Below are 25,132 nucleotides of genomic sequence, written 5' to 3'. Positions count from 1 at the left end.
TTTTTCACAATCATATCTGACAAATTTGTGTACTGATTTAAAATGCATTTTGCCTATACAACAGGCAATATATAAAGAAATACATGTAAATCAATCCAATTTTGCAGATTGGCTGCAGATCAATAATGATAATAAATGTAATATGTAATAATATAATATGAATATATGACACAGTAAAGTACACTCAGACTGTCTTCTCTAAATGAATCATACATGACCGGTTTTAAAAAGCCCTCCCGCTCTGTGTTTTAGCCATAATGTATTCTGTATGTCAGAGAGAGAGAGAGAGAGAGATGTGGTGGGTGCGATGGTCGGGAATGGAGAACAAATGAGGATGTGAGGAGGGTAGAAGGGGTTTCCAGTGCCTGCTTCCTATTGGCCGGGCATGACGGCATTCTCCCTCGAGGCTCCCTCCTCCCTCCTCCATCCATCCTGCTCTCCTCTCCGCTCTCATCACCCCTCCCTCCATCTGTGCTCACCTCCCTCCCTCCCTCCCTCCCTCTCCTGCTCAGCAGTCGGCATCCACATCACAACAGGAGCATAAGCTATAGCGTTAGCAATCTGAAACTGGAGCAGAGAAGCTCTGTGTTCAGTTTTTTTTAAATACATTTTCTTTTCTTCTTCATCTTTACCTCCCGTGGATGCCTACTTGGAGCCTCTTCTCTCCCTCAGTTCCTCGTACTCTCTCTTCTTCACCTCCTACTCCTCTACCTCCGCCTTCTCCTTCTTCTCTGTTGGCTGGCTATCTATTTCTCCAACACGCTACCTCAGTCCATCCACCACCCAGACCTCTGCAACGGAGCCGCCCCTGCTAGCCGTTAGCTGTTAGCATCACAAAGGTTCAGAGAGGGGTTGAGGAAGCGAGATAGGAGAGGAGGCATTGAAAAAGAGAGAGAGAGAGAGAGAGGCGGAGGACGGGAAGCTGAAGCTCTGTGGTTTCTTTGCCTCGCCCCAGCTGGCCAGGACCATCACTCCTGATAGCACACTCACTCATGCAAACACTCAACCATTTAGCCTGTGTTGTTGAAAAGCAGAGGGGACTTTTCTTCATCTGAAGGAGCTGGCTTACGATCTAAAGGATCTACTAACCGATACAGACCGGATGCTTGGCTGCTGCTAATTGAGAAATCTGCCGGAGGGACGGACACTGGAGTCCATGCTGGAGCTTTTGACAGGACCAGGCAGGAACTGGACTGAGTTCAGATCAGAGGGTTGAAGAGGAAGAGCAAAGAAACAGAGAGACAGCTTTTTTCCATTTTACTACCTCTCTCCAAAACTCATGCGTAGCTGCCTTGACTCATCGAGTTCAGCGTCCACTCAGCCATAAACCAATACAAACATTCAGTGCATCATCTTTTTTTCCTGGAGGCAGGAAAGTGCCACACTGTGATGCTAACAGACCACATCTCCTCTGTTTCTGCCTTGTCAGGACGGTCTGCTTGGATTCAGACTGGGGCTGTTCAGATAAAAGGACTCTTACAGTTATTTCAGTCCATTTTGCATTTCAAAGAAAGCTAAAAATCCTGTCGGTGTCAAACCAGGTGCGGCCTGCCATTTGGAAACCGGGCTTTGATGTGTCATCTCTCTCACACCGAGCCCTGAGCATTAGGGGCCACTCAGTTGTGCAGACTAGACTGAGGGGATTTTCTCGCCGTCTTTGAAGTCTATCAACGGAGGAATAATAATAAAAAGAAGAGAAAAAAAAAAGGTGGAGTACTTATCCATCGCTGCTGTTTGCCGGAGCAGCAGCAGCAGCAGCAGCAGCCCACGTGTTGAGCAGCTTTGTTGCTAGGCAACGGCGTACTGGATTGGAATTGGTTTAGGGGAGTTTGGCAGGGGAGGATGAGGGTGGGTAATGTGACTGGATTTCAAAGTGAGTCTGGCAGGTAGCTGGAGGCATAATGCTGAAGGCAGCTTCAATACATCATTTTCTGACTGTTACTTTATCGCACCTGGTGGCCATTTCTGGGCTCTGACAGTGGTACAAGCTGAGTGGCCGCCACCAACGACTTGTCCACCTGTCCAAATCCTCTCCTGTCCCGATGACCTGGATCAGTCTGAACACTTGCACGCCTGAGTTGCTGCGCCTGCTGGGTTCCCGTGTGATCCAATAAGTGGATATCTGCTTCTTAACGTAGCTGATACCGTCGTCTGATGTGGCGTTACCAGCTTCTCCTCCCAGAAAGTCAGTCGCCTTGGTCACCAGGACTCAGCCGGTTTTGGCGAGAGTAGACATTGACTTTCAAAACAAGTCCCAGCTCACCCTGAGTCGACCCGCACAAATAACTGGACTGCTCCCAGACCAGCCCTCTTCCAACTCTTCTCCACCAACCGGGAAACCTGCACTGGAACATTTGGACGACACGCTGGAGTCATCTGCCACCCTGGCCCCGGAGCGGGACCGCCCCTCGCCCTGTCCCACCCCACCGCCGCCGTCTCCTCCACCCTCCCCTCTGGCCTCTCCTCCCCCTCTACCGACCCTGACCCCCCATCCCCATCTGCCCCTTCCAGCAGTGCGCAGGGCGGTGGAGGATGGAGAGGGGAAGGATGAAGAGGGCGCCCACGGCAGTCAGGCCTCAGACGACTCATTCTGCAGGGTCATGGGTCTCCTTGGGATGGGGCACCGGCTCTTCGTTCCCAGGCTGCTAGCGGTGAGAGGTGGAGAGGAGGTGGGGAGGGAGGGTGGGGGCTGCAGGATTAAAGAAAATGAGCATGTTTGGACGGTTGGTTTAGAGTTCAACAGAGTTGGTTGTTAGTTTGACTTGTGTTCTTGGTGGAAGAAGCTGCTGAGCGGAGGATGGGGAAGCAGTCAAGCATCTCTCAAAACAAGCAACCGCTGTTTTTCCACTTCTGATACTGGCCCAAGCAACAATTATCTTGTCTTCTGTGGCCATGCTGTGATCTCCGAGTCTTGATATCCTTTTAGTTTGAATCATTTAAATTCCGCTCCTCCTAAAAATGCCTAAAATTTTACTTTCAATACAGTTAGCCTCTTCTGCTTTCTGAGTTGACCAAAGATCTTGCCTGAATATATTCCTATGTACTGTAAATTCCTGTAGTAGAAGAAGAGGAAGGTCTGTGGGTTGCAAATGTCAGTTTAAAACAGGCCACTCATTCCTTTCATCCCTTGTTCATGTTGCCTTGAGTTTAATAGTAGCTAGCCTCAAACCTCCGTCTTACTGCATGTTATAAATGAAACAGCCAATCATCTCTAGCTGACACAAAAGCCCTGTCCATCAAGACCCATATATTTATTCACTTATTCTAATGTGCATTAACATCTCTGGCTGGATTATACTGTCTATGCATCAATACACCACAAGATGGTGGTGTTGCACAGTACTGTCGTGTACTAATACTAACTCTTAACTATTGCAGTGCAGTTGCATCTCCTTTAAATGTGTTCATCTTTCTGGAGCAGAACTGTAGCAAATGTGATTATTTATTTCCCAGACTTTACTCTCGATTGGTTTAAGGTGATTTAACTCAATAAAACTAATCCCGTCTCACATTAATCAGTGTAACCGTCATCAAGTTGTGCAGACAATAAGTTTGTTGAATCTCCTTGAATCTCAAAATATAATAACAGTCATCACGTGGGGAGAACAATCTGTTGGAGGTTACTCTCTGAAGGCCTGTCTCCTAATAACAAACCCTTGTTTGTCTGTCTCCACCACCACATTCCCCTCTCCTCCCACCTCCTCATGTCTTCGCTCCAGACATCTAAAGAGGACCTTTTGCAGGCGGACTTTGAAGGGGCTCTCAAGTTCTTCCGAGTGCAGCTCCCTAAACGCTACAGAGCAGCGGAGAATGCGCGAAGGCTCATGGAGCAGGCCTGCAACATCAAGGTAAGAGGCTCTACGGACAAACACACGCATTCGCTAACTCTAAGCCCAAAAACGCTCGCTTTAAATTCAACACCTAACCCTCAAACAGCTGATAAACAGTTCAGAACAGAGAAGAACGTTACCCAAAACTGTTGTACAAGTGTGAAAAAATGCACACACGACATTCCAGGAGTTATTGTATGAGTCTGACAACATGATGAAATTCCTCTTTTGGTATCTCCCACTGAGATACAAATACATTTGACCAAAGGTGGTCAAAGGTCCAGGAGCACGTCAAGTAGAGCGCCGGTTCTTTGACCTTCTGGTTCCATTATTGCAGATGTTATGGTTTGTGTTGACTGCTGAGCTCTTTATCGGCGTCATTATGATTTTCATACCACACGACCTCACTGCCACATGCTGAACTGCACTCAGTCAAAAAGACAGGGTGAACTTGTGTACAGAATCAGCGCTTTGTTTCTTCAGGCATGGAGATTGTCACTGTCTCTTGTTCTACTTATCCAATAAGACTCACAATAACACAATAAAAGACATCACCTCCTGTGTACAAGGAGGGAGTTGCAACAACATCCCTAAATGTAGAAGCTGTTGTGAAGTGTGTGTGGGCCTGCTGCAGCTCTGCTGTGTTGGAGAAGCCTGGCCGTGAGGGAGGAAGAATGTCTCAGATATTTACTGCATTCTTTCACATACACTTCAGTCATATTGTCAGCTTTCCAATGTGCTGTATCTTTTCTTTCTCTCGTGTATGTTGTAGTTCGTCGGTCAGGAGTGAAATCTGACGATACCTGATAAAGGATTGATTCCATGAATGGTCGTCATAGTTCTCTCCAAAGCCTACTAGTGTGTGTGTTCACTGAAATTCCTTTACATGGACACACACACACACACACGTTATCATCCTCCTATTGACCTTAATGAGGCTGCTGGCATTTAGGGAATTTGCTTTCAGTCACCAGGGACCAAATGCAGTACACGGTGTATAGGATATCGTGTGTGTCTGTGTTAGTGTGTGTGTCGGTGGTGTGTGTAGTGATAGAGGAAGGAAAGAGTTGACAGAGACAGATGGAAGAGATAATCATCCTCCCTCCACCCTTCTCTCTCTCTCTTGCTCTCTCCTGCACACTCTCTGTTCACGTCTCTCTGTATCTACCTATTTTACATTATAGGGATTTTTTATTGGTCTTTTTCTGATCCAGACAAGTTTACAGAGCGGTGCAGGTTGTGACGTAGTGTCACAGACAAGAGTGTGTTGTTGGCAGTATACATGGCTCTTTAATGCTTTACAGTCCGTGCATGTTGGGGTGTATTGCTATGCTTTTCTACACACAGGATATCCTGCATCATGACTCACTGTTTATCTCTGGTGGTTTAGTAGCATTTTGTTACTCTTGCACAATCCTCCAGCTCTATAACATGTTGGGTGTGCACACACTTTGAAACATGTAATGTACAGTACAGTACATGCTCAGTAATGAACATTCAACTGTATTGTATAATAATATTATATATATACTTTTAATACCCAGACTTGTGTCATAGCCAATACCAATCAGATACCATTGCTTAAATAAATGTTATAGGATCTTTTTATTATCATCTTTGACTGTCAGTCTTAAAGAATAAATCACTCCCTGCACTAGTTGTACTGTACTAACACTCCTCCCTAGAAACCAAAGGCTCACACACTGCACATGTTGCCTTCATTCTGGTGTTATATATTTCCATATTGCTGACATTTTTATTAATGGCAAACATTGCACTGTTTACCAGAAATGAATTACTCTTTGTTGCCCTAGCTCTTGCCAGTAGCTTCACAGTGCAGCCTGTGCAGGCCACTGTTTTTGGGAGAAGTAAAGAAAAATTGATTCCCAGGAGAACTGCTTTTTTAATCCAAATGTGAAACTACAAAGTTTATTAATAAGTAATTTGGTAGCAGATCGGTGCGTAGCATCATGTACTCGCCACTCCACATTTCAGTATCATAGGTAGTACCGGAGGAATTCGCAAAACTTGGAGCAGCTCTACACACACACAAGCAGCTGACTTAATGAATTCATCATGAAAGCAGGTTGTCTGTCTGATAGGACGACGGAGCCACAGGGCGCATAGAAACAGTTTGTCTCTCTCTCTCCTCTCATCTCTTGATCACCCCCTGCTGATTGTTCACTCTCCTACTGTTCTTCACATTCTTCACGCGTTGGCGTATTTATTTTTCACACTTTTTCTCTGCCTTGCACAAGCTTTTGCCTCTGAGGTTTTGGCTCGGCCACTCTCTTCTTGGCACCTTAATCTCTCTCTCTCTCTCTCTCACACACACATGTATACATAAACTGAATGTTGAATTAATCCAGTCTGTTTCAATCACAAACATTTAGTAAATCAATAATAGTATTGTTGGATTCTTGGTAATATGATAAAGGGAATTTGGCCTTAAACTATATACATACCAATGAGAAAATATTGCAAATACTAACTGAACACATCCCAATAGGAATGTCTTACGTATCAAAACATTGAATGTGCATCTTTGACTTCTTCATCTCAAGAGCATATTCCTTCTACTGTTATGTTTTTCAACCAGTCATTCTTTTAACTTTTAAAATAGAGTACTCCCTGTGGATACAAGTATATGGAGCAAGTCAGTCAGAAGGAGGGGAGAGATAAAGAGAGGCTGAGCCTAATGAAAATGACTAAGAGGAGAAATAGTCTTGGTTCTCTGTGCACTCCTGTTCACTTTTCTTTCTCTATTTGTTTTTTTTACCACTGACCGTCCACCACCAGCTCACAGACAGGCAGCAGCTTGTGACTTGTCACATTGCACAACGCTATATCACATCATATCACATCATATATCCAACCGTGTCATTCTGCACCTGGTGATATCACATAATGTCACAAAAAACCTTGTTACACAGCATGCCAAAAGATGTAAAGATACACACCTGAGACTAAATACATTATCAAAGTTATTAGTGAATAATTTGCTATTGATGTGATTTGCTAATTGATTATCCCCACTTAACTTCAGTTAACACAGCATCATGCCCCTGATAACACACTATACCACACATACATTTCCAAACTTGTAGGTTCATCACAAGACTAAATGGTTTTCGTGGCCGCCTGTTTCTTTTAGGTCATAAAAGTGACTTAAAGCATCTTTGGACCAAATAACGTGAATCTGTAGGCAACACACTGACGAACCTGATGTTGTTACCAGACCTGCAACAACTCTCAAACGTCTTCTAGTTTCAGATCAGACATGAAAGAAAAGAAGGGAACCAGGGTTCTCTCGCCTCTTTTCACCCTTAACGAATCAAACCGTAATCATTTGTACGTGACCTGGCTTCTACATTAAGGGAGACAGTGGCTAGAGCACTTTTCTTCAGAAACGTTTTTGGAGGACCTGCCATGCTAAACTGCCATCAGAGAAGGAGGGAGCCCCCCTTTTACATATTTTTCCCTGTCGACGTCTAAATCGGATCAGCTGAACTCTGTAAGCTGCTTAAAACAGCGAAAGAATTCACTGGCACCTTGGCTTGATGAACACAACGGGTAGTAGGGTGGCTTAGCCTTTCTGGGGATTATGGGAAGAATTTGAATTTCTCTGCCTTCTTAAATGTCCGCCGGACCGCAGCTGGAGTGATGACTTTTTAGGACTCCAAGAGAGAGAAAAAAGGAGAGAAATGTCGTACATTCATTTGCTGCTCAGGGTTTGACTGATTAATCCGGTTTTTACCAAATCCCCCCCCAACAGAAAAGCTAAACATTTAGCAGACCATGGAGAAAGAAGAGAGAAGGATGTGTGTGGAGAGGCTGACAGAATAATTTAGAGAAAGAAGGAAAGATACAGAGTCTGAGACCAAGACTTACATGGATGGATGAAGACTCAGAGACTGTAACGACAGTTTAAAGAGACCTGAAGAAATAAAGTTCCAGAGACACATTAGAGGCATTGAGAGTCACAGTAGAGAGAAATTGAACAGATACAGTACAGACTGAAAAGAGGTGTAGAAGGATTTTGGAGGGCACAGTACAGGTGGTGGCCGCCATGTTGGAGTTAAACAGTTTATGTGTGATGGGGACGTAAATAATTTCTGTGGGGTGTTTGTAGAAAACTGATTACTTGATCATTAACTATTTGATTTTTTTGATTTGTGTTTAGAACATGTCACACCTGTTTGCTAAGGAAACATATAGCCTAATGGAAATATCACTTTTTGAAGGCTCTTTAACATATATTTGGGTGTTTGTCTTACCTTCCTGCCAGTAAAATGTGAGAATTGACAAAAAACCTGTAATGTGCAGGCTCACTAGGTTGAAATCCATGTGGTTTTACGAGCTGTTCCCTCAGTTGTCTTCCAGTGATGTAACTAGGATTCGAATTTGCATATCCCCATCCCTACCTGGGACCAGTAGAGGGGGCGGGGCAAGCAGTGGTTCATTTGCATTTAAAGGGACAGGCTCTGAAACCAGCCGTTCTGAACAGGGCTGTTTTGAGAGAATGGAAAGAGCTGTGATGTTTGATCCTTGGGGTATTTTGACCAAAGCATGTCACAGATAGATATGTCTTTAAAACACCTGGGAACTATTTTAATTTGTGGAAAGGGGGCATAATATCTCCTTTAAGGAATTTGAAATGAATTTAGAGCAAAGGTTATTTGTTGGCTTTTATTTTCTACCATTGCTTTCCTTTTAAATAAACTTTTCATTTCAAGTTTAAATAGTTTATCATTCTGTTATTTGCACAGGATTTGCATAAAGGAGATTTCAGCAAACTGCAATTAATCCATAACTGGAAGTGCAGAATCAGAAACCAGCAATTTATCTGATGACAGAGAGAAAACACAGTAGCATAAAAAGACACACAGGAAGAGAAACACGGAGAGATGAACCCACGGTTGTTAGTGAACCAGGGGGAATGTTTCCTAAGAGGTTTCCAGATAGTTTTATTTTTGGGAGGATGCTGCTGTAGTATTCAGGCATCATCCACACAACAGCCTCTTAGTTGCTTTCACTCCACTTCCTGGATTTTTGCCGTTGGAACGATGTGCAACTGTCAACGACAAGTCACTGTGGTTGATCTGACAACTTCCTTCCTATCTCTCTTAACTTCAAACACACACTCACACACAGTGGAGACGTGTAAACAGGTCTTTATCTCTATTTTTACCAGCAGCAGGAAATAAAAAAAGAAAAAAAAACACAAAACCTCTAGACAGAAACCTAAAGAGAGAGGAAGGGAGGGAGGGCGGAAGGGAGGGAAGGAGAGAGAGAGAGGCTCAAATGAGTGAGGGGGAAGTAGTCAGTCAGTGGAGAGGAGGAAAAAGCAAACTCATCCTCCTTTGTCGCACACTTCTAGCGTTACAGAGGGAGAGAGGGAGACAAACAGGTGTGTTGTACTGCCCTCTCGCTCCCTCCCCTGCCCCTCCTCCTCCTCCTCCTCCTCCTCCTCCTCTCGGTGGGCGGGGCTCAGCTCTTGAGGGACTCTTGAAAGCAGCCAGCCGCCTCCTCCACACTCATAGAGAAGCAAAAACCTGTCAGCAGCAGTATCTCCACCTCCACCTCCTCCTCCTCCTTTTTTCTTCATCCTCTCTTCCTCCCTGCTGCTCGGAGCGAGACAAGCAGGAGCAAAGATGATGCAGGAGGTGTCCATCATGGTGGCGTACGACGCTCATGTTGTGGACCGGCCGGGCGAGGAGGACGCCCTGGCTCGCTTGGTCGCCCACTCCAGACCTCTCAGACTGCCCAGATCGGTGGTAGGTCTGTTCTTTCTTTCTTTCTTTCTTTCTTTCTTTCTTTCTTTCTTTCTTTCTTTCTTTCTTTCTTTCTCCTCTCTCTTTTTTTAGTGTTCTGTTCATTTCTGACCATCTCTTGCACTTTTAGATAAGAAACATGGAAAGAGGAACTCGTCCGCTTCTTTCTTTTCTTTTCTTTTTCGTGTGATGTTGCTCTTTGAATCAAGCAGCCCTTATGACTTTAATTATATCAATGGTGGGAAATGCAGGTTGAACAGAAACTACATGTTTCCTTCCATGCGGTCGATGGTGTGTATACTCGTACACAGTAGATGTGTGTGGGTTGTGCTGTGTTGTTCTGACTGTAGTGTAGTGTGTGTCTGACCTTTAAGGTCACAGTGCTTTGTGCTTTGCCGGTTTGTGACTGTCAGTTTGTTTCAATTACCGACATAAGTTTGGAATCAATGGAGACCTTGTGTGTGTGTATGTGTGTGTGTGTGTGGGTGTATGTGGGTGTAATTGAATTGCATGGCCTAGTTTTTTCTTCAGATGTCCAGTTGCCTTTGTCCTTATTTAAATATTCAAACTCTTGGACAACCACTTTATGTAAGAGCAGATCACCCTCCATGCATACACATGCGCACACACACACACACACACACACACACACACACACACACACACACACACACACACACACACACACACACACACACACACACACACACACACACACACTCCTGGTAGTATAACACGGAGAATGGCACCACCGCCTGTGATTTCAGCTTAGAGGTTTGGGACCAATTCCATTTTTTGCTGCAGGGATTCAGGTCAGAAATCTTAAAGTGGGCCTAGTACCACTACTCGTGGCACCAGGCGTCTTTTAATCGCATTACCTGAATCAGCAGGGCCCCTCTGTCCTCAATCTGGCCTCGTAGCATTTACATCCAAAGTTGTGTGTTAGTGAGGTGGCCTTGAGCAAGACACTGAGCCTTGCACACAGTTGATGGTTGTATCTGAGCTCGGCAGGCTTAGCTCTGCCCCAGGAATTTCAGGAATATGAGGTTTGAGATGTCGTCCTCATGTTGCTGGGAATGTCTAAAAATATTAGGGATTTTGACACTCGACACTTTTTCCTGTGAAACTGTTGGACGGTAACTGGGTGATCTGACAACTGTAACTTTTTTTTAAACAGGCTGGGTAAAGATGTCAGCTACACAATGAAAACAAAATGTCAGTGCAAAGGGCAGCAGCCTTTCTGAACTGAGGGATTTGGATATATTAGAGAAAGCCACTGAATATCAGAAAAATCCCATTATTCATTACCTCAGGTGGTTTTCAATCCAAGTAGAGTGACAAACAATGACAAATTAGTGAAATGGAACATATAGAGAGAAACTGAAGCTCTCTGATGTAGTTTTTGCAGAGAGGTCATGGAGTTTTGGATCCAGTGTGATTGTAGCAGTAGCGGGTCTGTATGTTTGAATAAAAACCTTGCCTCTAACAGGTGAGCACAGCCCAGTTTAGTGTTGCATTTCATTACGCAGTCGTGCCGTAGTATTTGTGTGTTTTAGGGGTGTTGGAGAGCAGCAGGTTGCATAATCAGTAGCTAGATCTCAGCTCGCTGTCGATGATTTCTGCTCGTGTGACTTAAGCTTCACACTTAAGCAAAAAAAAGAGGTTAAACTCTTTCCTGTGTTGTGTAATTGTGTGCGTTAATAGTGAAGGGCGGCTTTAAGGTTTATATTTTCTATCAGCAAGGCGGACCAAGTTAAATGCCCTGACATGTTGAAGTGCTCTTGAGTAAAACACTGAATCCCTCTGAGCTGCTGCTCCCCAGCTGACGATGATCTCTATATCTGCTCCTCTTGGCCAATCAGGGTCCAGTATTTTAAGGCCTCAGTTTATGTTTAATTGATGCATTTAGGATTTTTACAAAGATTCAAACATGTTGAACTTGTAAACACAGGAAAAGAAAGAAGTTGTTTTAAACACAGATGTCAGCTTGTGTATAATATTTGTGTACTTGCCAGTGTGGGCTTATTAACCTGCAGGTAATCTGTGACAAACCATGTCTTCAAAAACAAGGAGTTGGAAAGTATGACACAATCATTGTCTTGAGGTGGTTTGCAGCAGAATCTGGAGGTGAAAGCACAAGTAAGGGTTTTTTTTTTTTTGTGCGTGCATTTGCTCAACTCTAAAAATCTGCAAATCTGGAGGTGTGTGAAGTATCAGGAAGTCAAGTCATTCTCTCCATCTCTCCATCTCTCTCTCTGTCTTTTGCATTTTCCTTTTATGTTTTAGGCATTAATGTAGAATTTTTAGAGACTGGTCAGAGAAGTTAACAAAAGAAACCACGTCTAAGTAATCAAATAATCTTGAGATGCCTGCTTTGGTTGCTTTTAGCTATGTGAAACATGAGCAATGTAAATTTTGGGTTGGACTTATTTGTCCATCAGTTAAACAATACCAGCACTCCTCTTTCAGATTAGAGATTAAGTTCAACATAATGGGGCACAGTGTTTTATCAGAGGTCTTTTCCCACTTAGACAGGAGTAATGTTTTAGAGGAAACACTAAAATCATGACAGTTTTAACAGTGGTTAGGAAGGAGTTCAAACACAGATATTACATGCATATTAACACATTGTTGATGCCATGTGAATTCACTCACCTCCTACACACCGTCCTTCAGGAGCCACTTTTATCAGACAAGAAAGACCATAAAGAAGGAGGAAAAACGTCCATTTCCAGCAACACAGAGTGTCACTTTCTCAATCTTTAGCTGCAGATAAAACATGATAAGTGAAACTGGATCTCTACGTGGATCAGTGCATCCAGAACAACTCTCTGTACTGTACCATGGGTGTTTAATACTTAAGTGTGTTGAAGATCCCAGCTCCCATCCCTGGCAGTGTTGTTGATACCTTACAAGGGAACACCACGTCCAATTCGACTCCATTGTTTTTGTTGATTATTAAGCAGCATGTAGAGACCAAGCTGCTCTTTCTTCCCACACAGATAACAACAGAATGGGTCTGAGCTCTATTATCTGCCAGATAGATTACAGGGTGACTTTCATTCAGCTCAGTGGTTCCCAGGTCATAAAGGTCAAGGGTCAACCTGCAGTTTAGTGAGGAGGACAGGTAGTGAGTCCGCATCTGTCTGTATCTGTGTCAGTTTCAATTATCTACATTGTTAGTTGGTTTGTGAATTGGGGCATTGTAGTAACATACACGTCATTACTGATGTGGACCAAATATTATGAAATGCTGTAGATCCAGAGCTCAGCTAGATGTCTTGTCATTGTTATGTTGTTATCAAGCCCAGTAAATGATGAACACAGTCAAAGTGATTGACTAAGAAAAAGAAAAGAAGGAAAAATGGCTTGTTTGTGGAGAACTGGGAGAGGCGAGAAAAAAAACAATCAAAAGGAAAACATCATAAAATTGTAATGGTTGCTTTATAGATTATTAATAGATGTCATATAAGATGCAGCAGACTATGTGGAAATACATGAGTTTAACATGAAGCAGAAAGGAAGGGCATTTATTGATTTATTACAGCAGGATATTCAGATAGATGCAGAGTGTGTCCCTCTGATTGCTCCCAACACTGACTCATGTGACACATTTGTCTGGAATCGATGACCGGTTTTATTCCGCTTCCTTTCAGTTTCCTCTTCATATATAACCATGAACAAATACAGAAATAAACAGCAGGTACCTTTTATAATACCTAATCAGTTGCTTGACTTGATTCAAACAACCACTAGAGCACAAACACACACACACACATACACACACACATAATATGCCAGTCTCAGAGGAGAGGTCATGTGACTGAGATTGACCTGGAATCCCCAGCCCTAACAGTGGGTACTATGGCAACGCTGTTTCCACACAGAGGAGATAACATTACCTCCCACCTGAACAAGACACACACACATACACACAGGCAATTAATAACATTGCTGGAGAAATCTTTCAAGGCAGTTTTAATCGTATGATCGTTTTGTCTTTTGAAAGACTTTTGAAAGACAAAACCACATCTGTTTAGATAATATGCAGTAGGCTAGAAGTTTCCTTGCGCTACGGTAAAAGATTAAACAAACCAGAAAAAAATTATATTTGTATTTTTTTGATGTGGACATAAGGCAGTCCTGTGTTTAGTAGAGTGTGTTTACATTGAGATTACAGATAGAGCGACTTCTGTGAATTTCTAATGGGTAGCAACACGGGCGGGCAAAGTACAAGTACGCATCCTGTTGGCTTTAATTATAGCAAATGACCCCCATCACAAGACACACAGACTACACGTCATCCTATTTTCTGTTCATCTCAGGAGGAAATGAATGACTTTGAGTGACACGTGGGTCGTGTAGCTCACAGTGTGAACCGACAGCTTCTGACGTCCGAGCTGGTTTCCCAGAATGATGGCGACCAGCTGATGAGCAGTCAGATGTGCTGTGATGTGCCTCGTTAATACGTCTTATGTGCATCTCTCATATTTTAACATCATGACTTTATGCAACATGTTGAGGTCACAGATGTAGAAAAAACCACAACTCCGCAATATATCAGAAGCTACATTCAAGTAGTTTTGACCTGCTGTTATGATAATATCGGTTTATGTCTTCTCTCTACCTTTTCACTGTCTTTTGATATTGGAGATGTCATCACTGAAACATTTTCTGCTGCTCGCATCAAAGTCCACCTTTCTGCTAAAATGTCAAAATATGTTGGTTCCCACTAAGAAAAAAAAAAATCACCAGGAATGAGGACTACTCAGCATCATCAAAGTTAATTGTTTCACTCCAAATAAACTTACACACACTCTCCCCCTCACTCACAAACAGCTACTGTAGGATGGGCTTTTTAAGATAAGTTTTTATCAAGCAGGGCGCATCGTGAAGTTTACAGTGAAATCATGTCAACAACTCTCTTGTTGTTTTCAGGTTCCAACCAAAAAGCTGAAGAAGTTTGAGAAGGAGTATCAGACACTGAGAGAGAGCCAGCTGCAACAAGAAGACCCCATCGACAGATACCAGGTACGTACGACATGCACTGACACATACACATAACACAGACAGTACACACAAATCTTACTTTCTGTTATCACTTGGGTATTGAATTTAAAAACTCATATTTTTTTGTTTCATTAGCACATGCAGTTTATTCATGTGGGAGCAGCTTTGTCTCCTGTGTGTTTTAATTGAATAACCTCTCAGATTTCAGTCTTACAGTCGGTAAAAAAAAAAAAAATCACTTTGCTCTTCAATAATGTGACTAAAACGCTGTGATTTTGTTGTGGTTAGGTCATAAAAAATTCAGGATTCTTGTAAGGAGCTGTGTTTGTTAAAATAAACCACATTTCTAAGATTAGAAAACTCTCGTGAGCACGAGTCAGTTCGTCAGACTCTTCCTTCGTTAATGTTTGTGACACCGTTCTGGCAGCGCAGCGGTGCTGACTTTCATCGCTCTTGACCCAGGCAGCTATGAAATGTATTTTTGGGCAAAGCTGCCGGGATGCTGTCAGAGAGGTTTAGCTGCTGCGACTTTATCTTGTCTGATACTTCAAAAGGTGAAAACAGGAGAGGTGAGGCAGATTTACACACAAGCATCATTCACACCAACTCAAACAGTCAATAGACAGCATCGCTTGTATCGAATGTTGTCTAATTTTAGCCATTCCTTTCTCTCCTCCTTGGTTTTAATCTGTCACATCCTCTTGAACTATAGTTAAAGTCTTTATTTTCAAATTTGGCTTTGAAATGAGAAAGATTAAATTAAAGCTATTCAGGTAAAAAAAATGTGTTGTCTGCAGACTTTATGTAAATTTAAAGGAACAGTTCAGAATTTCCGAGTTCATCTTTGACGTGTACACCCACTGCTTATGTAGTATGTAGAAAGTATGCGTCATTTCTCAGTTTCCACTTTTTTTTTTTACCTTTTTCCTTTTTGACAAGAAGTTTTCAAGCAAACAAGTTTATAAGTTATGAAGTCTTATCTTCCCTAAAGGAGTTACAGCCTGTGGTGCCAGCTAAGTTATAAACTTCACAGCTCCATCTGAGCAGAGAGGAAAGCTCTTATTGTGTTACACAGATAGTCCTGTGTGATTCTCCGCACACTAAACTGCTGATGCTGACACAAGTTGTCGAGTGCAAACTGGTGTTAAAACCTTCATTCCCAATTGTGATAAATGCAGTTCCTTACAGGAAAGTGAAGGGAGCACTCAGCAGCAGTTAATAGGTGGAGTAGCCTTTTGTACCCTATAGCTGGAAACCAGTGAATTTTGACCTACAAGAACATCTTTGTTAAGATATGAAGGGGATGCATTGGTGTATGACAACTATATCACCCAGAGTTGTTTGCTGTTTCATTGCTCCCACCCACTTTTAAACCAAACCCCACCATGATTAGCGTTGGAGGTTTAAAAGATTGGCCTTAACATGACTAATGAAATTCCTCTGGCCCTGACTGAATAAACTCAAGAAGACACTGTTTAAATTCAGCAACTGGCTTGTTTCCTTGTATAATTTTGAAAGTTCAAGTACAAACAATAATTAGGCTGCCTTCATGATGAAATATCACTTAAGTGGTAATTGTGAGGGAATACACACAAACAACCAGGAGAACTTGCAACACAAGAACAAAAAAACACACACATACACATCAAGTCATGTCATTGTTTTTTTCCCTTCAGGCAGAAGTGATATGTTGTGGCACACAGCAGAGCCGTGTACGCGGCTGGTTGTGGAGGGAAGGAAGGAACTTTTATTGTAGATAAGATGTTGGATCAGAGCCACGTCTTCTGCAGCGAGTGGAAAGACTTTGTTACAGAGCAAGAGGACAAAAAGACACAAAGGAGGAATGTTGCCACTTGTAACTTAGCACAGGGTTAAACTGCACACGAAGGAACGACCGCTTGGATTTTGATCGCTTAAAAATTTAATTGTAAGTCAACGATTTTTGTACGGTTTTATCCTCCAGGGTTCGTCGCCTTGTTTGGGGTGTGTTTGTGTTTGTGCGTGTCTCATGTGCTCATTTCTAAAATGTAGGTGTGACTTCTGTGGGCAGTTGCTCTTTTTCTTGGCTGCTTTCAGTGTTTATATTAATACAAAACAACCAAGCCTTTAAAAAAGGGGAGAGTGAGTGAGAGGGAGGGAGAGTGAAGAGCTGTGAAGTGTCAGAGAGAGAAGGGAAACTCCTGCCAGGATCATGAGTTTAACTTTAGTCTGTGCTGCTGGAGGCTCGATATGAACACGTTGTTGTTGTGACTCTGGACAGCAGCACGGTAAGCTGCCTCTTCTTCCTCCTCACCTTTTATTATCAGAGGTTTAGGAAGCACTTTTTACGTTTTATTATGCTTTAACATTGGTTGATGACATTAACAATGGGTTTTTGACTTTTTGGAGTTTGTCTGGCTCTGATTTCTGTTCAGTCGGTGAGGTTGAAGATTTTCGTGTAGATTTGTAGCTGTTCATCAGTCCGAAGCATAACATGTGCAACAGCTGCAGCAGAGGAGACTTTCCCCTCTCCACTAACTGAGACAATGTAGGACTTTCCTCTGTGCGCCCAAATTAAACTCACCACTTCACTGCATGCAGGAAGTCGGTTATAGAAACTGAGGAGCCACATGAGGGCTCTTCCCAGGGAAAGCAGGACTTTTTTTCTTTTTTTTAACCTTCTTCCCACTGATGTCTGTTGGTGTGATGTATGATATAATGCAGCAGAGAGATGTTTACTGGAGAACACCCTCTGTGCGCTGTTACAGTTTTTATTTTCACAGATCGGCTAAAACTCCCTTTTTTCTGCACATGTATTTTAATGCATGTGTGTGTGATTGTGTGTGTGGGTGGAAGGGTGGGCTGCTCGCAACCGTGACAACTATGTCGTCCCATTGAGGCATGGCTGTCATGTGAGACTCTTTACTGGCAGACCAGCAGTCATGAGACTCCACTAATGGTCTACAATGCGGACGTTAAATTAATGTGTGTGTCTGTTTGTGTGTAGTCGTATTTTGATTTTAAGGCTGCAGTGGCGCTTCTGCCTTTTTCTAAACCCATAGAATCAGGAAATATTGTTTGGTTGTCAACTGTTTTTACATCAGAAGTGAAAAATTCTGCTGTTTTTTAAATTTTTACTGCATGGTGATTCACGGTCAGCAGATTAAACCTTAACCCAGAGGAGCAAATGGAGGATTCATAACACAAACTCATAATAAGATGTATTTAAGAAAAAAAAATGTTTTCAGAAAGAGATTGTTGTCTTTATATAAATGCATCTCACGTTCAATATGTGTGTATTTTGATTAGGATTTCTGACAGTAATGGATTCTGTAACTCTGTGTGTGTCTTGTTTGTGTGTGCAGAGGGAGAACCGTCGTCTTCAGGAGGCCAGCATGCGACTAGAACAGGAGAACGACGACTTGGCCCATGAGCTGGTCACCAGTAAGATCGCACTGCGGAACGATCTCGACCAGGTAACGCAGCACCTGTTATTTAAAGCGAAGTCGGGATGTAATGACTTGTTGGATTTTGTCCTTTGTTCAGTAAAACCGTGTTTACATGCAGTGTTTGTTTCCAACTCCCACCGCTGGTTATATTCACAATGAGGAGAATAAAATACTCCAAATGCACGTCCTTTTTTGACTTTATTTCAGAAGTTGAGAGAATAAAAAAAAAAAAACACCCCACTCTGACAGCAATATCAACAGACAGATGTAGCTGTAAGCAGCAAAACATCCAAGCCCTTCCTCATATTAAACACACTGCAGCTCCACTGGGCAGCTCTCAGTGTGAATCTCTGGAGCTGTGTCAGTGAGTTAATGCTGAAGGCTCTGAACATGAGTTGGTCTATTAAACCCCAAAGCTGCATCTCTCATTGCCTCAGCTCGGACTGCGTTTGAATGTGTTTGTGGCGTGTGAAAATGGTGCTGTGCTACATGCTCAGTGTGTTTCTGTGTGTGTATGTGCATTCAGGCAGAAGACAAGGCCGATGTTTTGAACAAAGAGCTGCTGAGCACTAAGCAACGTCTGGTGGAGACCGAGGAGGAAAAGCGACGGCAGGAGGAGGAGACGGCTCAGGTAACATCCGTCCTCTGTTTACTGTGCCTCCATCTCGTTCAGCTCATTAACAAACTGCAGGTGAATTGGTTTACTGTAGGGATCTCTTCAGTCTAAGCGTTGGTATGGTACTCCAGAATACAAAATATATCTTCAGAAGGTAACACAGGACGTGTCTCAGCTTAATGGCCTTGCTGTTATATTTCCTTATGCCATTGAAATGCACAACTTGTAATTAACAACATTAATCAGCTTCTGTTGACGACCAAAGAAAAATAACAACAACAGTGGCTCATTATCATCGTTATAAGTCGCATTGGCAAAGAGAACATGTATGCCGAGTAATTACAGCAGATTCAAAGATGCTGTCTGCAAAACATATAAGCTTATATCTTTCTATTCTAAATGATACAGAGAATGTGTAATAAGTGTTGATCAACAACTCAATTAAAACCCTCAATGACAAATTCTGGCCTTTTTTTACCCTCTCAGAGCTGGAGAACTCATTGCATTGATATTTCACTATACCAGTATAATACAACCTGACTTAAAAGAAGAAGAAATTAGACTAAAAAGGAGCAACATGGCCCCGGCTGTAAATTTACTTTAGGTGTGAGAGGTATCCTATGGTCAAAATGTTGCTTATCAACTCATTATTGATCACCAAAGTGGCCATTATTATTGTAATTAAGAGTTATGAACCTTTTTTTTTTTAAAGGACAATTCAGTTTAACTGAATGATTCATAATTGATACCAGATGTATTTCATTGACATCCATTTGAATACATGTATGTGAAAATGCTCTGTCATAGTGTCCTTTCAGTAATATCCCATCTTACATTGTTATGTTGTCTCTCCCCCAGCTGAAGGAGGTGTTCAGGAGAGAGCTGGAGAAAGCAGAGCTGGAGATCAAGAAAACCACAGCAATCATAGCTGAATACAAACAGGTTTGACATTTGTGTGTGGATTCATATGAGCATGTAAAGAGTTTTGGTAGAAAATATGACATCAGCCTACTGATTTTTTTTTCTCCCTGGACAAAAGAGTTTTATTTTTTCTTCAGTGCATCTCTTATTGCGGTTCAAACATTTCACCTCTTATATAACATGACGTTCCCTCTGTGTTTCAGATCTGCTCCCAGCTGAGCACCAGGCTAGAGAAGCAGCAGGCAGCAACAAAAGAAGAGCTGGACATCGTCAGGGTGAGACCACAGTGTTTAATGCACAGCTACTGTAGTGTGGAGGGCTGCTGTCAGTGTGGAGACTTAGCCACTATGTGTTGCATCACAAGATGAAGGACTTTGTTGGAACTGTTTGTCTTTGAGTGCACATGAAGCAGCCAGACAAGCCCAGATTGGCTCATCACACCCATACACAACTTGATTGTACAAATAGTCGTACCACAGTTTAGTCCTGTAAGACCTGTGTCCTTTGGGTGTGGAGGGGTTGGATCTTAGACCTGGATAACAATGAAGACAGTCTGATTTACCCTGATAATAATATGTACAGTATTGCAACAGGACATCACTCAGAAACATGCTGCTGTTGTTGTGGGACAAAACACAAGATGGGATCTGTGTTTGTCAGTGTTACTGCAACACCTGCAGATGCTAATGTGACACACACTCTTTAAATTTCAGATTTACAGTCAATACATTGTAAGCAGAATGGATACAAAGAAAGATCAGATGTAGATAATATAACCACTCCGGAGTTTGTGATTGACTGATTTAACATGCTAAATTTCACTTTGAGCAATGATTCGATGGAGAAATAAACAAAGGAAAAATACAGGTTTTGATGCCTCCAAGCAAAAGCAAAAAAAATTGAATAAAAAGAAGAGATGCATCACACAAGATCAGGCCATATCGCACTAAATAAATCCATCACTTTTTGCATCGAGCCTGAGAGTTTGTTATTGATGTTTTACTGCCTGTAAATGAAACACATGCCGTGAATATGTTCTGCCAGACCAGATGTGCTTCCCTGCTGCAGCACAGCTTCTGATGCATCTATGTTTGTGCTAGAACATGAACCTGTCACATTTCCACACACGTATGTCCATCACCAATCTCTGCTGATGCATTTATGTTTGTGTGCCTGTGCAGAATAAAGTAATGGGCTGCGATCACTGTAAGGACCTGTTCAACACCCTGGGTGGCCTCCAGGCCTCGTCTCCTGGCAGGGACAAGACATCGATGGAGCCGCTGGACGAGGAGAAGGACGGGCTGAAGGAGCAGCTGAGGCACCTGGAGCTGGAGCTGGCTCAGACTAAACTACAGCTGGTGGAGGCCAAGTGTCGCATCCAGGTCAGCAGCGTGAAATCAGTAACATCAGTAACAATAATGATCGTTATTGCAGAGCAACTGTTACTGTAGATAATTTAATTTTGTATTAACATCACTGAGTTTACTGAACCCTCAGTGCTTTATTAGCCTATTATCCTATCTTGACATAACATAACACTAAAGCACCTGAACAAACTTATGCACCACATGCATTTGCTCATGTATGAATGGAGATGTGTTAAAGGGATAGTTCAACATTTTGGCAAATTGGCCCATTGCCATAATCCCTAAAGTCATAGCAGTAGGTTCGTTACCTTTAATTGTCGATGCAAGCTATTTTTAGAACGGCGGAGCAGAGCCGTGAGCTGCTCAGAGCTACGCTACGGAGGCTCATGGGATTTCTTGGTTTACCTCATCAAACTCATCAAATACACAATCCAACAACTCCAAAACGCTCTGATGGACAAGTTGTGACCTGCACATTCACCACGCTATGAGATAATAACGGAACGTTACGAGACAGAGTTATTTTTGAGGTAAAATCATGCAAAACTGCTGATGCGCGTTCCCGTCAGGGGCAGTTTTTTAGGAAGCAGTCTCTGCATTTGCCTCGAAAACAACTCCGTCTCGTAACGTTCTGTTATTACCTCATAGCGTGGTGAATGTGCAGGTCATAACTTGTCCACCAGAGCGTTTTGGAGTTGTTGGATTGTGTATTTGATGAGTTTGATGAGGGAAACCAAGAAATCCCAGTAGCCTCCGTCGTTCTAATACTGGCGACTGGAGCCCTGAGTGTGCTCCTCCTCCTCCATGTTCCTCTCCTCCTGACTCCTCTCTGCTCCTTCTTGTCACTTCTGCAGGAGCTCGAGCACCAGCGAGGTGTCCTGATGAACGAGATCCAGGCGGCCAAGAACTCCTGGTTCAGCAAGACTCTGGGCTCCCTGAAGAGCTCCGCCTCCGCCTCCTCGTCCTCCAGCTCCACGTCCCAGACTCCGTCCTCTCCAAAGGAAGGCCCCCCCTAGATGACCAACCCCCACCCACCCAACCCCCCCCCGAACCCTCCTCCTTCCCCTGCAGGATGCACACAGAGCTAAGGAACACAAGTTGAAGAAACAAGCAGCAGAGAAATGCAGTATTCCTTTTCCAACCAGTGGTTACGCCGGAGCTCAGCAGCTCCTTCGACTGCAAGTAGCTGAAAAGACGAGGGGAGGAACAGGCAGCGGAGTGGACCGGCCTCCTGTTCCCCTCTTGATGTTTACGTTTGAGTGAACTGAAAAGTGTCTGTTGACCTGCTCTGCTTCACAGGTGATGATACATGTGAGTGTGCGTCATCACTGAGGCTCCACATTCTTTCAAAGGGGCGGAGTCATCGCTAACACTGTTTCTGTTGAGTCGGTTCTCTAGGCTCGTTGTAAGCAAGGTGAATTAATCCAAAGATGGCGTTTCTTTATAGGTCAATATTTTAGCTCCACCTTGTGGACATACATTGCTAATGCAGTTATAGTCATTTTTATCTGCATTACAGTACTTTTTATTAGTTTTTAGTTTGAGAATCAGAATAAAATCTGAAATCTTACAATTTAAACAATAGTGTCAATAATAGTGATGCAACTACACACATATAGATATGAAAAGTTTGCTGCTTACAAATAGAATAATCTACATGAACCATCCTCAGCGCAGCAAAGCCACAGCACTCTGAAAAAGGAATACTGCATCTACTCCTAAACAAGAACAACATAAAGGTTGTATTTCTTTACAGTAATATAACGTAAACAATGTTGTCATATAAATATGTATAACTAATTATTGATTTTTTAAAATAATCTTGTACAGTTCTTTAAGAGAAGAATAAGAAAAAAACATAAGGAAAAGTTCTTTGTTAATTTTTTTTTCTACTGTTTGGAATTTGAATGTCATCTCTCTTAGATGTTGACGTAAGCACAGTGTGTGATCGATGTGGTCGAGTCCAAACGCTGATGAGCCAAAGGGACGCAGCAGTTTTTATCTCAAATTTCACTGAGTTTTTTTTTTTGCATATCGCATTACGCAGATGTCTAACATGCATCGATACTTTACTTTGTCTTTATTTTAAGTTCGGTCAACTAAAGACAGCAGCAAAAAGACTTTGTCCTTCTTGCACTTTCCCTTTCAAAGTTGGAATTAACCACAACGCCTCACGTCTTCAGTGAAGTTGTAATAGTGTGAAGTCAAAAATAGTTTGAAAATATATACAAATGCAGATTAAACTTCATTCATTAAACAATTGAAACCTTGTTTTAAATAGCAGAGTGACAAAAGGCTTCCACGGAGCCAGATTATAGTCACAGTAAACAAACAAATCGATTTGTCTGCATTATTTAACTCTATTCACAGGAACCAAACTCTGACCACTTCATACATGTCATCAAAATGCAGCGTAGATAACAGAGCCAGCACACTGAATCAACCATTTTTACCTTTCCAGTGTAGGCTCTTAAGTATCTATTATAAAGCACAATTCATCTCTAAACAAACATCTGGAATAATAAGCAACATTACATTTCCTATATTCCACCATCTTTGACCAACAGTCTTTATCTGTTTGTGCCAACATTTTCTCTTCCCTCTGTCATGTTAACAGAAAGACTTTTATTATCGTTGTGAATTTGAAGGATGAGAAATCTTCCATGTGTCCAGTACAGACTATCGGCAGTAGTGCTCAGCTCTGTCTCGTCAGTGTAAACCTTATATTGAATGACTGCAGCCAACTGGCAGCATCTCAAAATGAGTTGTTGAACCTTAAAAACCAAACAGCAAGAAAATGGACACTTCTCTGTAGGAAGTATAATTCACAGGCATGGAAAGTAACATCTCATATATCCCTCATAGTTTCATGGGAAAGTGTGAAGTTACATAAACAGGAGATGGTTCCTCATTTAAATGGTAAAAAAGATATACTATATATCAATAGCTTTATTGATTTAAAAGAGATTGGAAAGAATAAATTTTAAGACACAAGGGTGATTTTGTTTTGTGTAGTGAGTTGACAAACAGCAATTCGCCAAAAAAAGTCTGTTTTACAGTAGCAGTGCCAACAGTCCTGCTTCACTCTCCGCTCCCCCCCTTTCTCTGGAATCAGCCTTTGGACTCTGACTCAGCCCATGTGTACTTGTCTGTATGGGAGAGTGCGCGTATGAGTGCGTGTTTGGATGTACGTGTGTGCATGTGTGTGTTCTCCACTGTAACTCAAGTGGTTCAAGTTGAAATGGTTTCTTCTTCTTCTTCACGTGGCTGCCTTTTTTGTTAATGACTGAAGCCGCTGACCGATGAGAGGAAAGCCATCTGACTGTTTGAAATGTCGGAGAGCGTCAGCTGTGCCATAAGATTTCTCCCTACTGCTCCGTCCCTTCCGCTCCTCCTCCCACCCACCCGGTGGTCTTCCTCCGTGCTCCCAGTTACCTGAACCAGCTCCGCCGTCGACCAGAAGAACCCGCTGCATATGGTTTTCAGCAGCGCCCCGTTTAATACATTCAGATCAGGAGCTTCCCAGTACAACAGCAGCTGGAGGAAACGCACCAATGTTGTGGAAAAGGAGCAAAAAATGAAAGCTGACCGGCTTAATATCATTGAATTCCAGGTGTGTTTTGCATTTCCAGGACATTCCCTCATTCCCTGTGACAGTTACAGTGTCGTACAACCAGTGTCATGTAAACTGTGGCCAAGTTGGAGGGAACTCCCCGTCTTTTTATGTGCACTAACCCAACATTGATATTTTAAACACTATTTCAAGATGTGTGTTTGTTCGTTTGTTTGTTTGTTTAAACGTTATCCTGAGCACAGAGCATAATTATTTTTTAACTGATGATTATTGTCGCTGAGAGGACAGCTGCCAATTTGTAACTCACTCTAATTCACAGTTTGTTTCAGTGAGGGCAGGCAGTGAGCAGGATTGTGTGTGTGTGTAGTTTGCTGTAATGCCACGGTCCTGTTACATAGGGAGGGGCTGCTCCTCAGCTGGCAAGACTCCAACACTGTTTGCTGTACAGTAACTGTCTGACCTGCATTAATAAATTTCAGTTTTTTCTGTTCATTCTTGCACTTTTGAGATTTTATTGAACAGCAAGAACACTGAGTAGAAATAATCATTTTTAGGAAACGTCAAGAATTCAAAAAGGAAATTCTGATTCAAATTAAATGTACATGACATGCA

The 25,132-nt window shown here is 42.5% G+C and overlaps 2 protein-coding genes across 2 annotated transcripts in view; one reads left to right on the top strand and one right to left on the bottom strand.

Annotated features, from left to right (window-relative positions):
• Positions 1-24,999, top strand: part of rabgap1l (RAB GTPase activating protein 1-like) — a 114,374-nt gene extending 89,375 nt beyond the window's left edge. Inside the window, exons 19-26 of the mRNA XM_083969609.1 lie at positions 3,720-3,848; positions 14,543-14,635; positions 17,959-18,069; positions 18,569-18,673; positions 19,517-19,600; positions 19,783-19,854; positions 20,761-20,961; positions 21,801-24,999. Coding sequence (XP_083825735.1) covers positions 3,720-3,848; positions 14,543-14,635; positions 17,959-18,069; positions 18,569-18,673; positions 19,517-19,600; positions 19,783-19,854; positions 20,761-20,961; positions 21,801-21,962 — 957 coding nt within the window. The 3' untranslated portion in view covers positions 21,963-24,999. The remainder of the gene's footprint in view (positions 1-3,719; positions 3,849-14,542; positions 14,636-17,958; positions 18,070-18,568; positions 18,674-19,516; positions 19,601-19,782; positions 19,855-20,760; positions 20,962-21,800) is intronic.
• Positions 1-25,132, bottom strand: part of LOC310984413 (interferon-induced protein 44-like) — a 53,195-nt gene that overhangs the window by 10,478 nt on the left and 17,585 nt on the right. The window lies entirely within an intron of this gene.

The sequence above is a fragment of the Trachurus trachurus genome (assembly GCF_905171665.1).
Source record: "Trachurus trachurus genome assembly, chromosome: 4".
NCBI classification, from domain to species: domain Eukaryota; kingdom Metazoa; phylum Chordata; class Actinopteri; order Carangiformes; family Carangidae; genus Trachurus; species Trachurus trachurus.
This window is presented reverse-complemented; position numbering and strand designations above follow the sequence as displayed.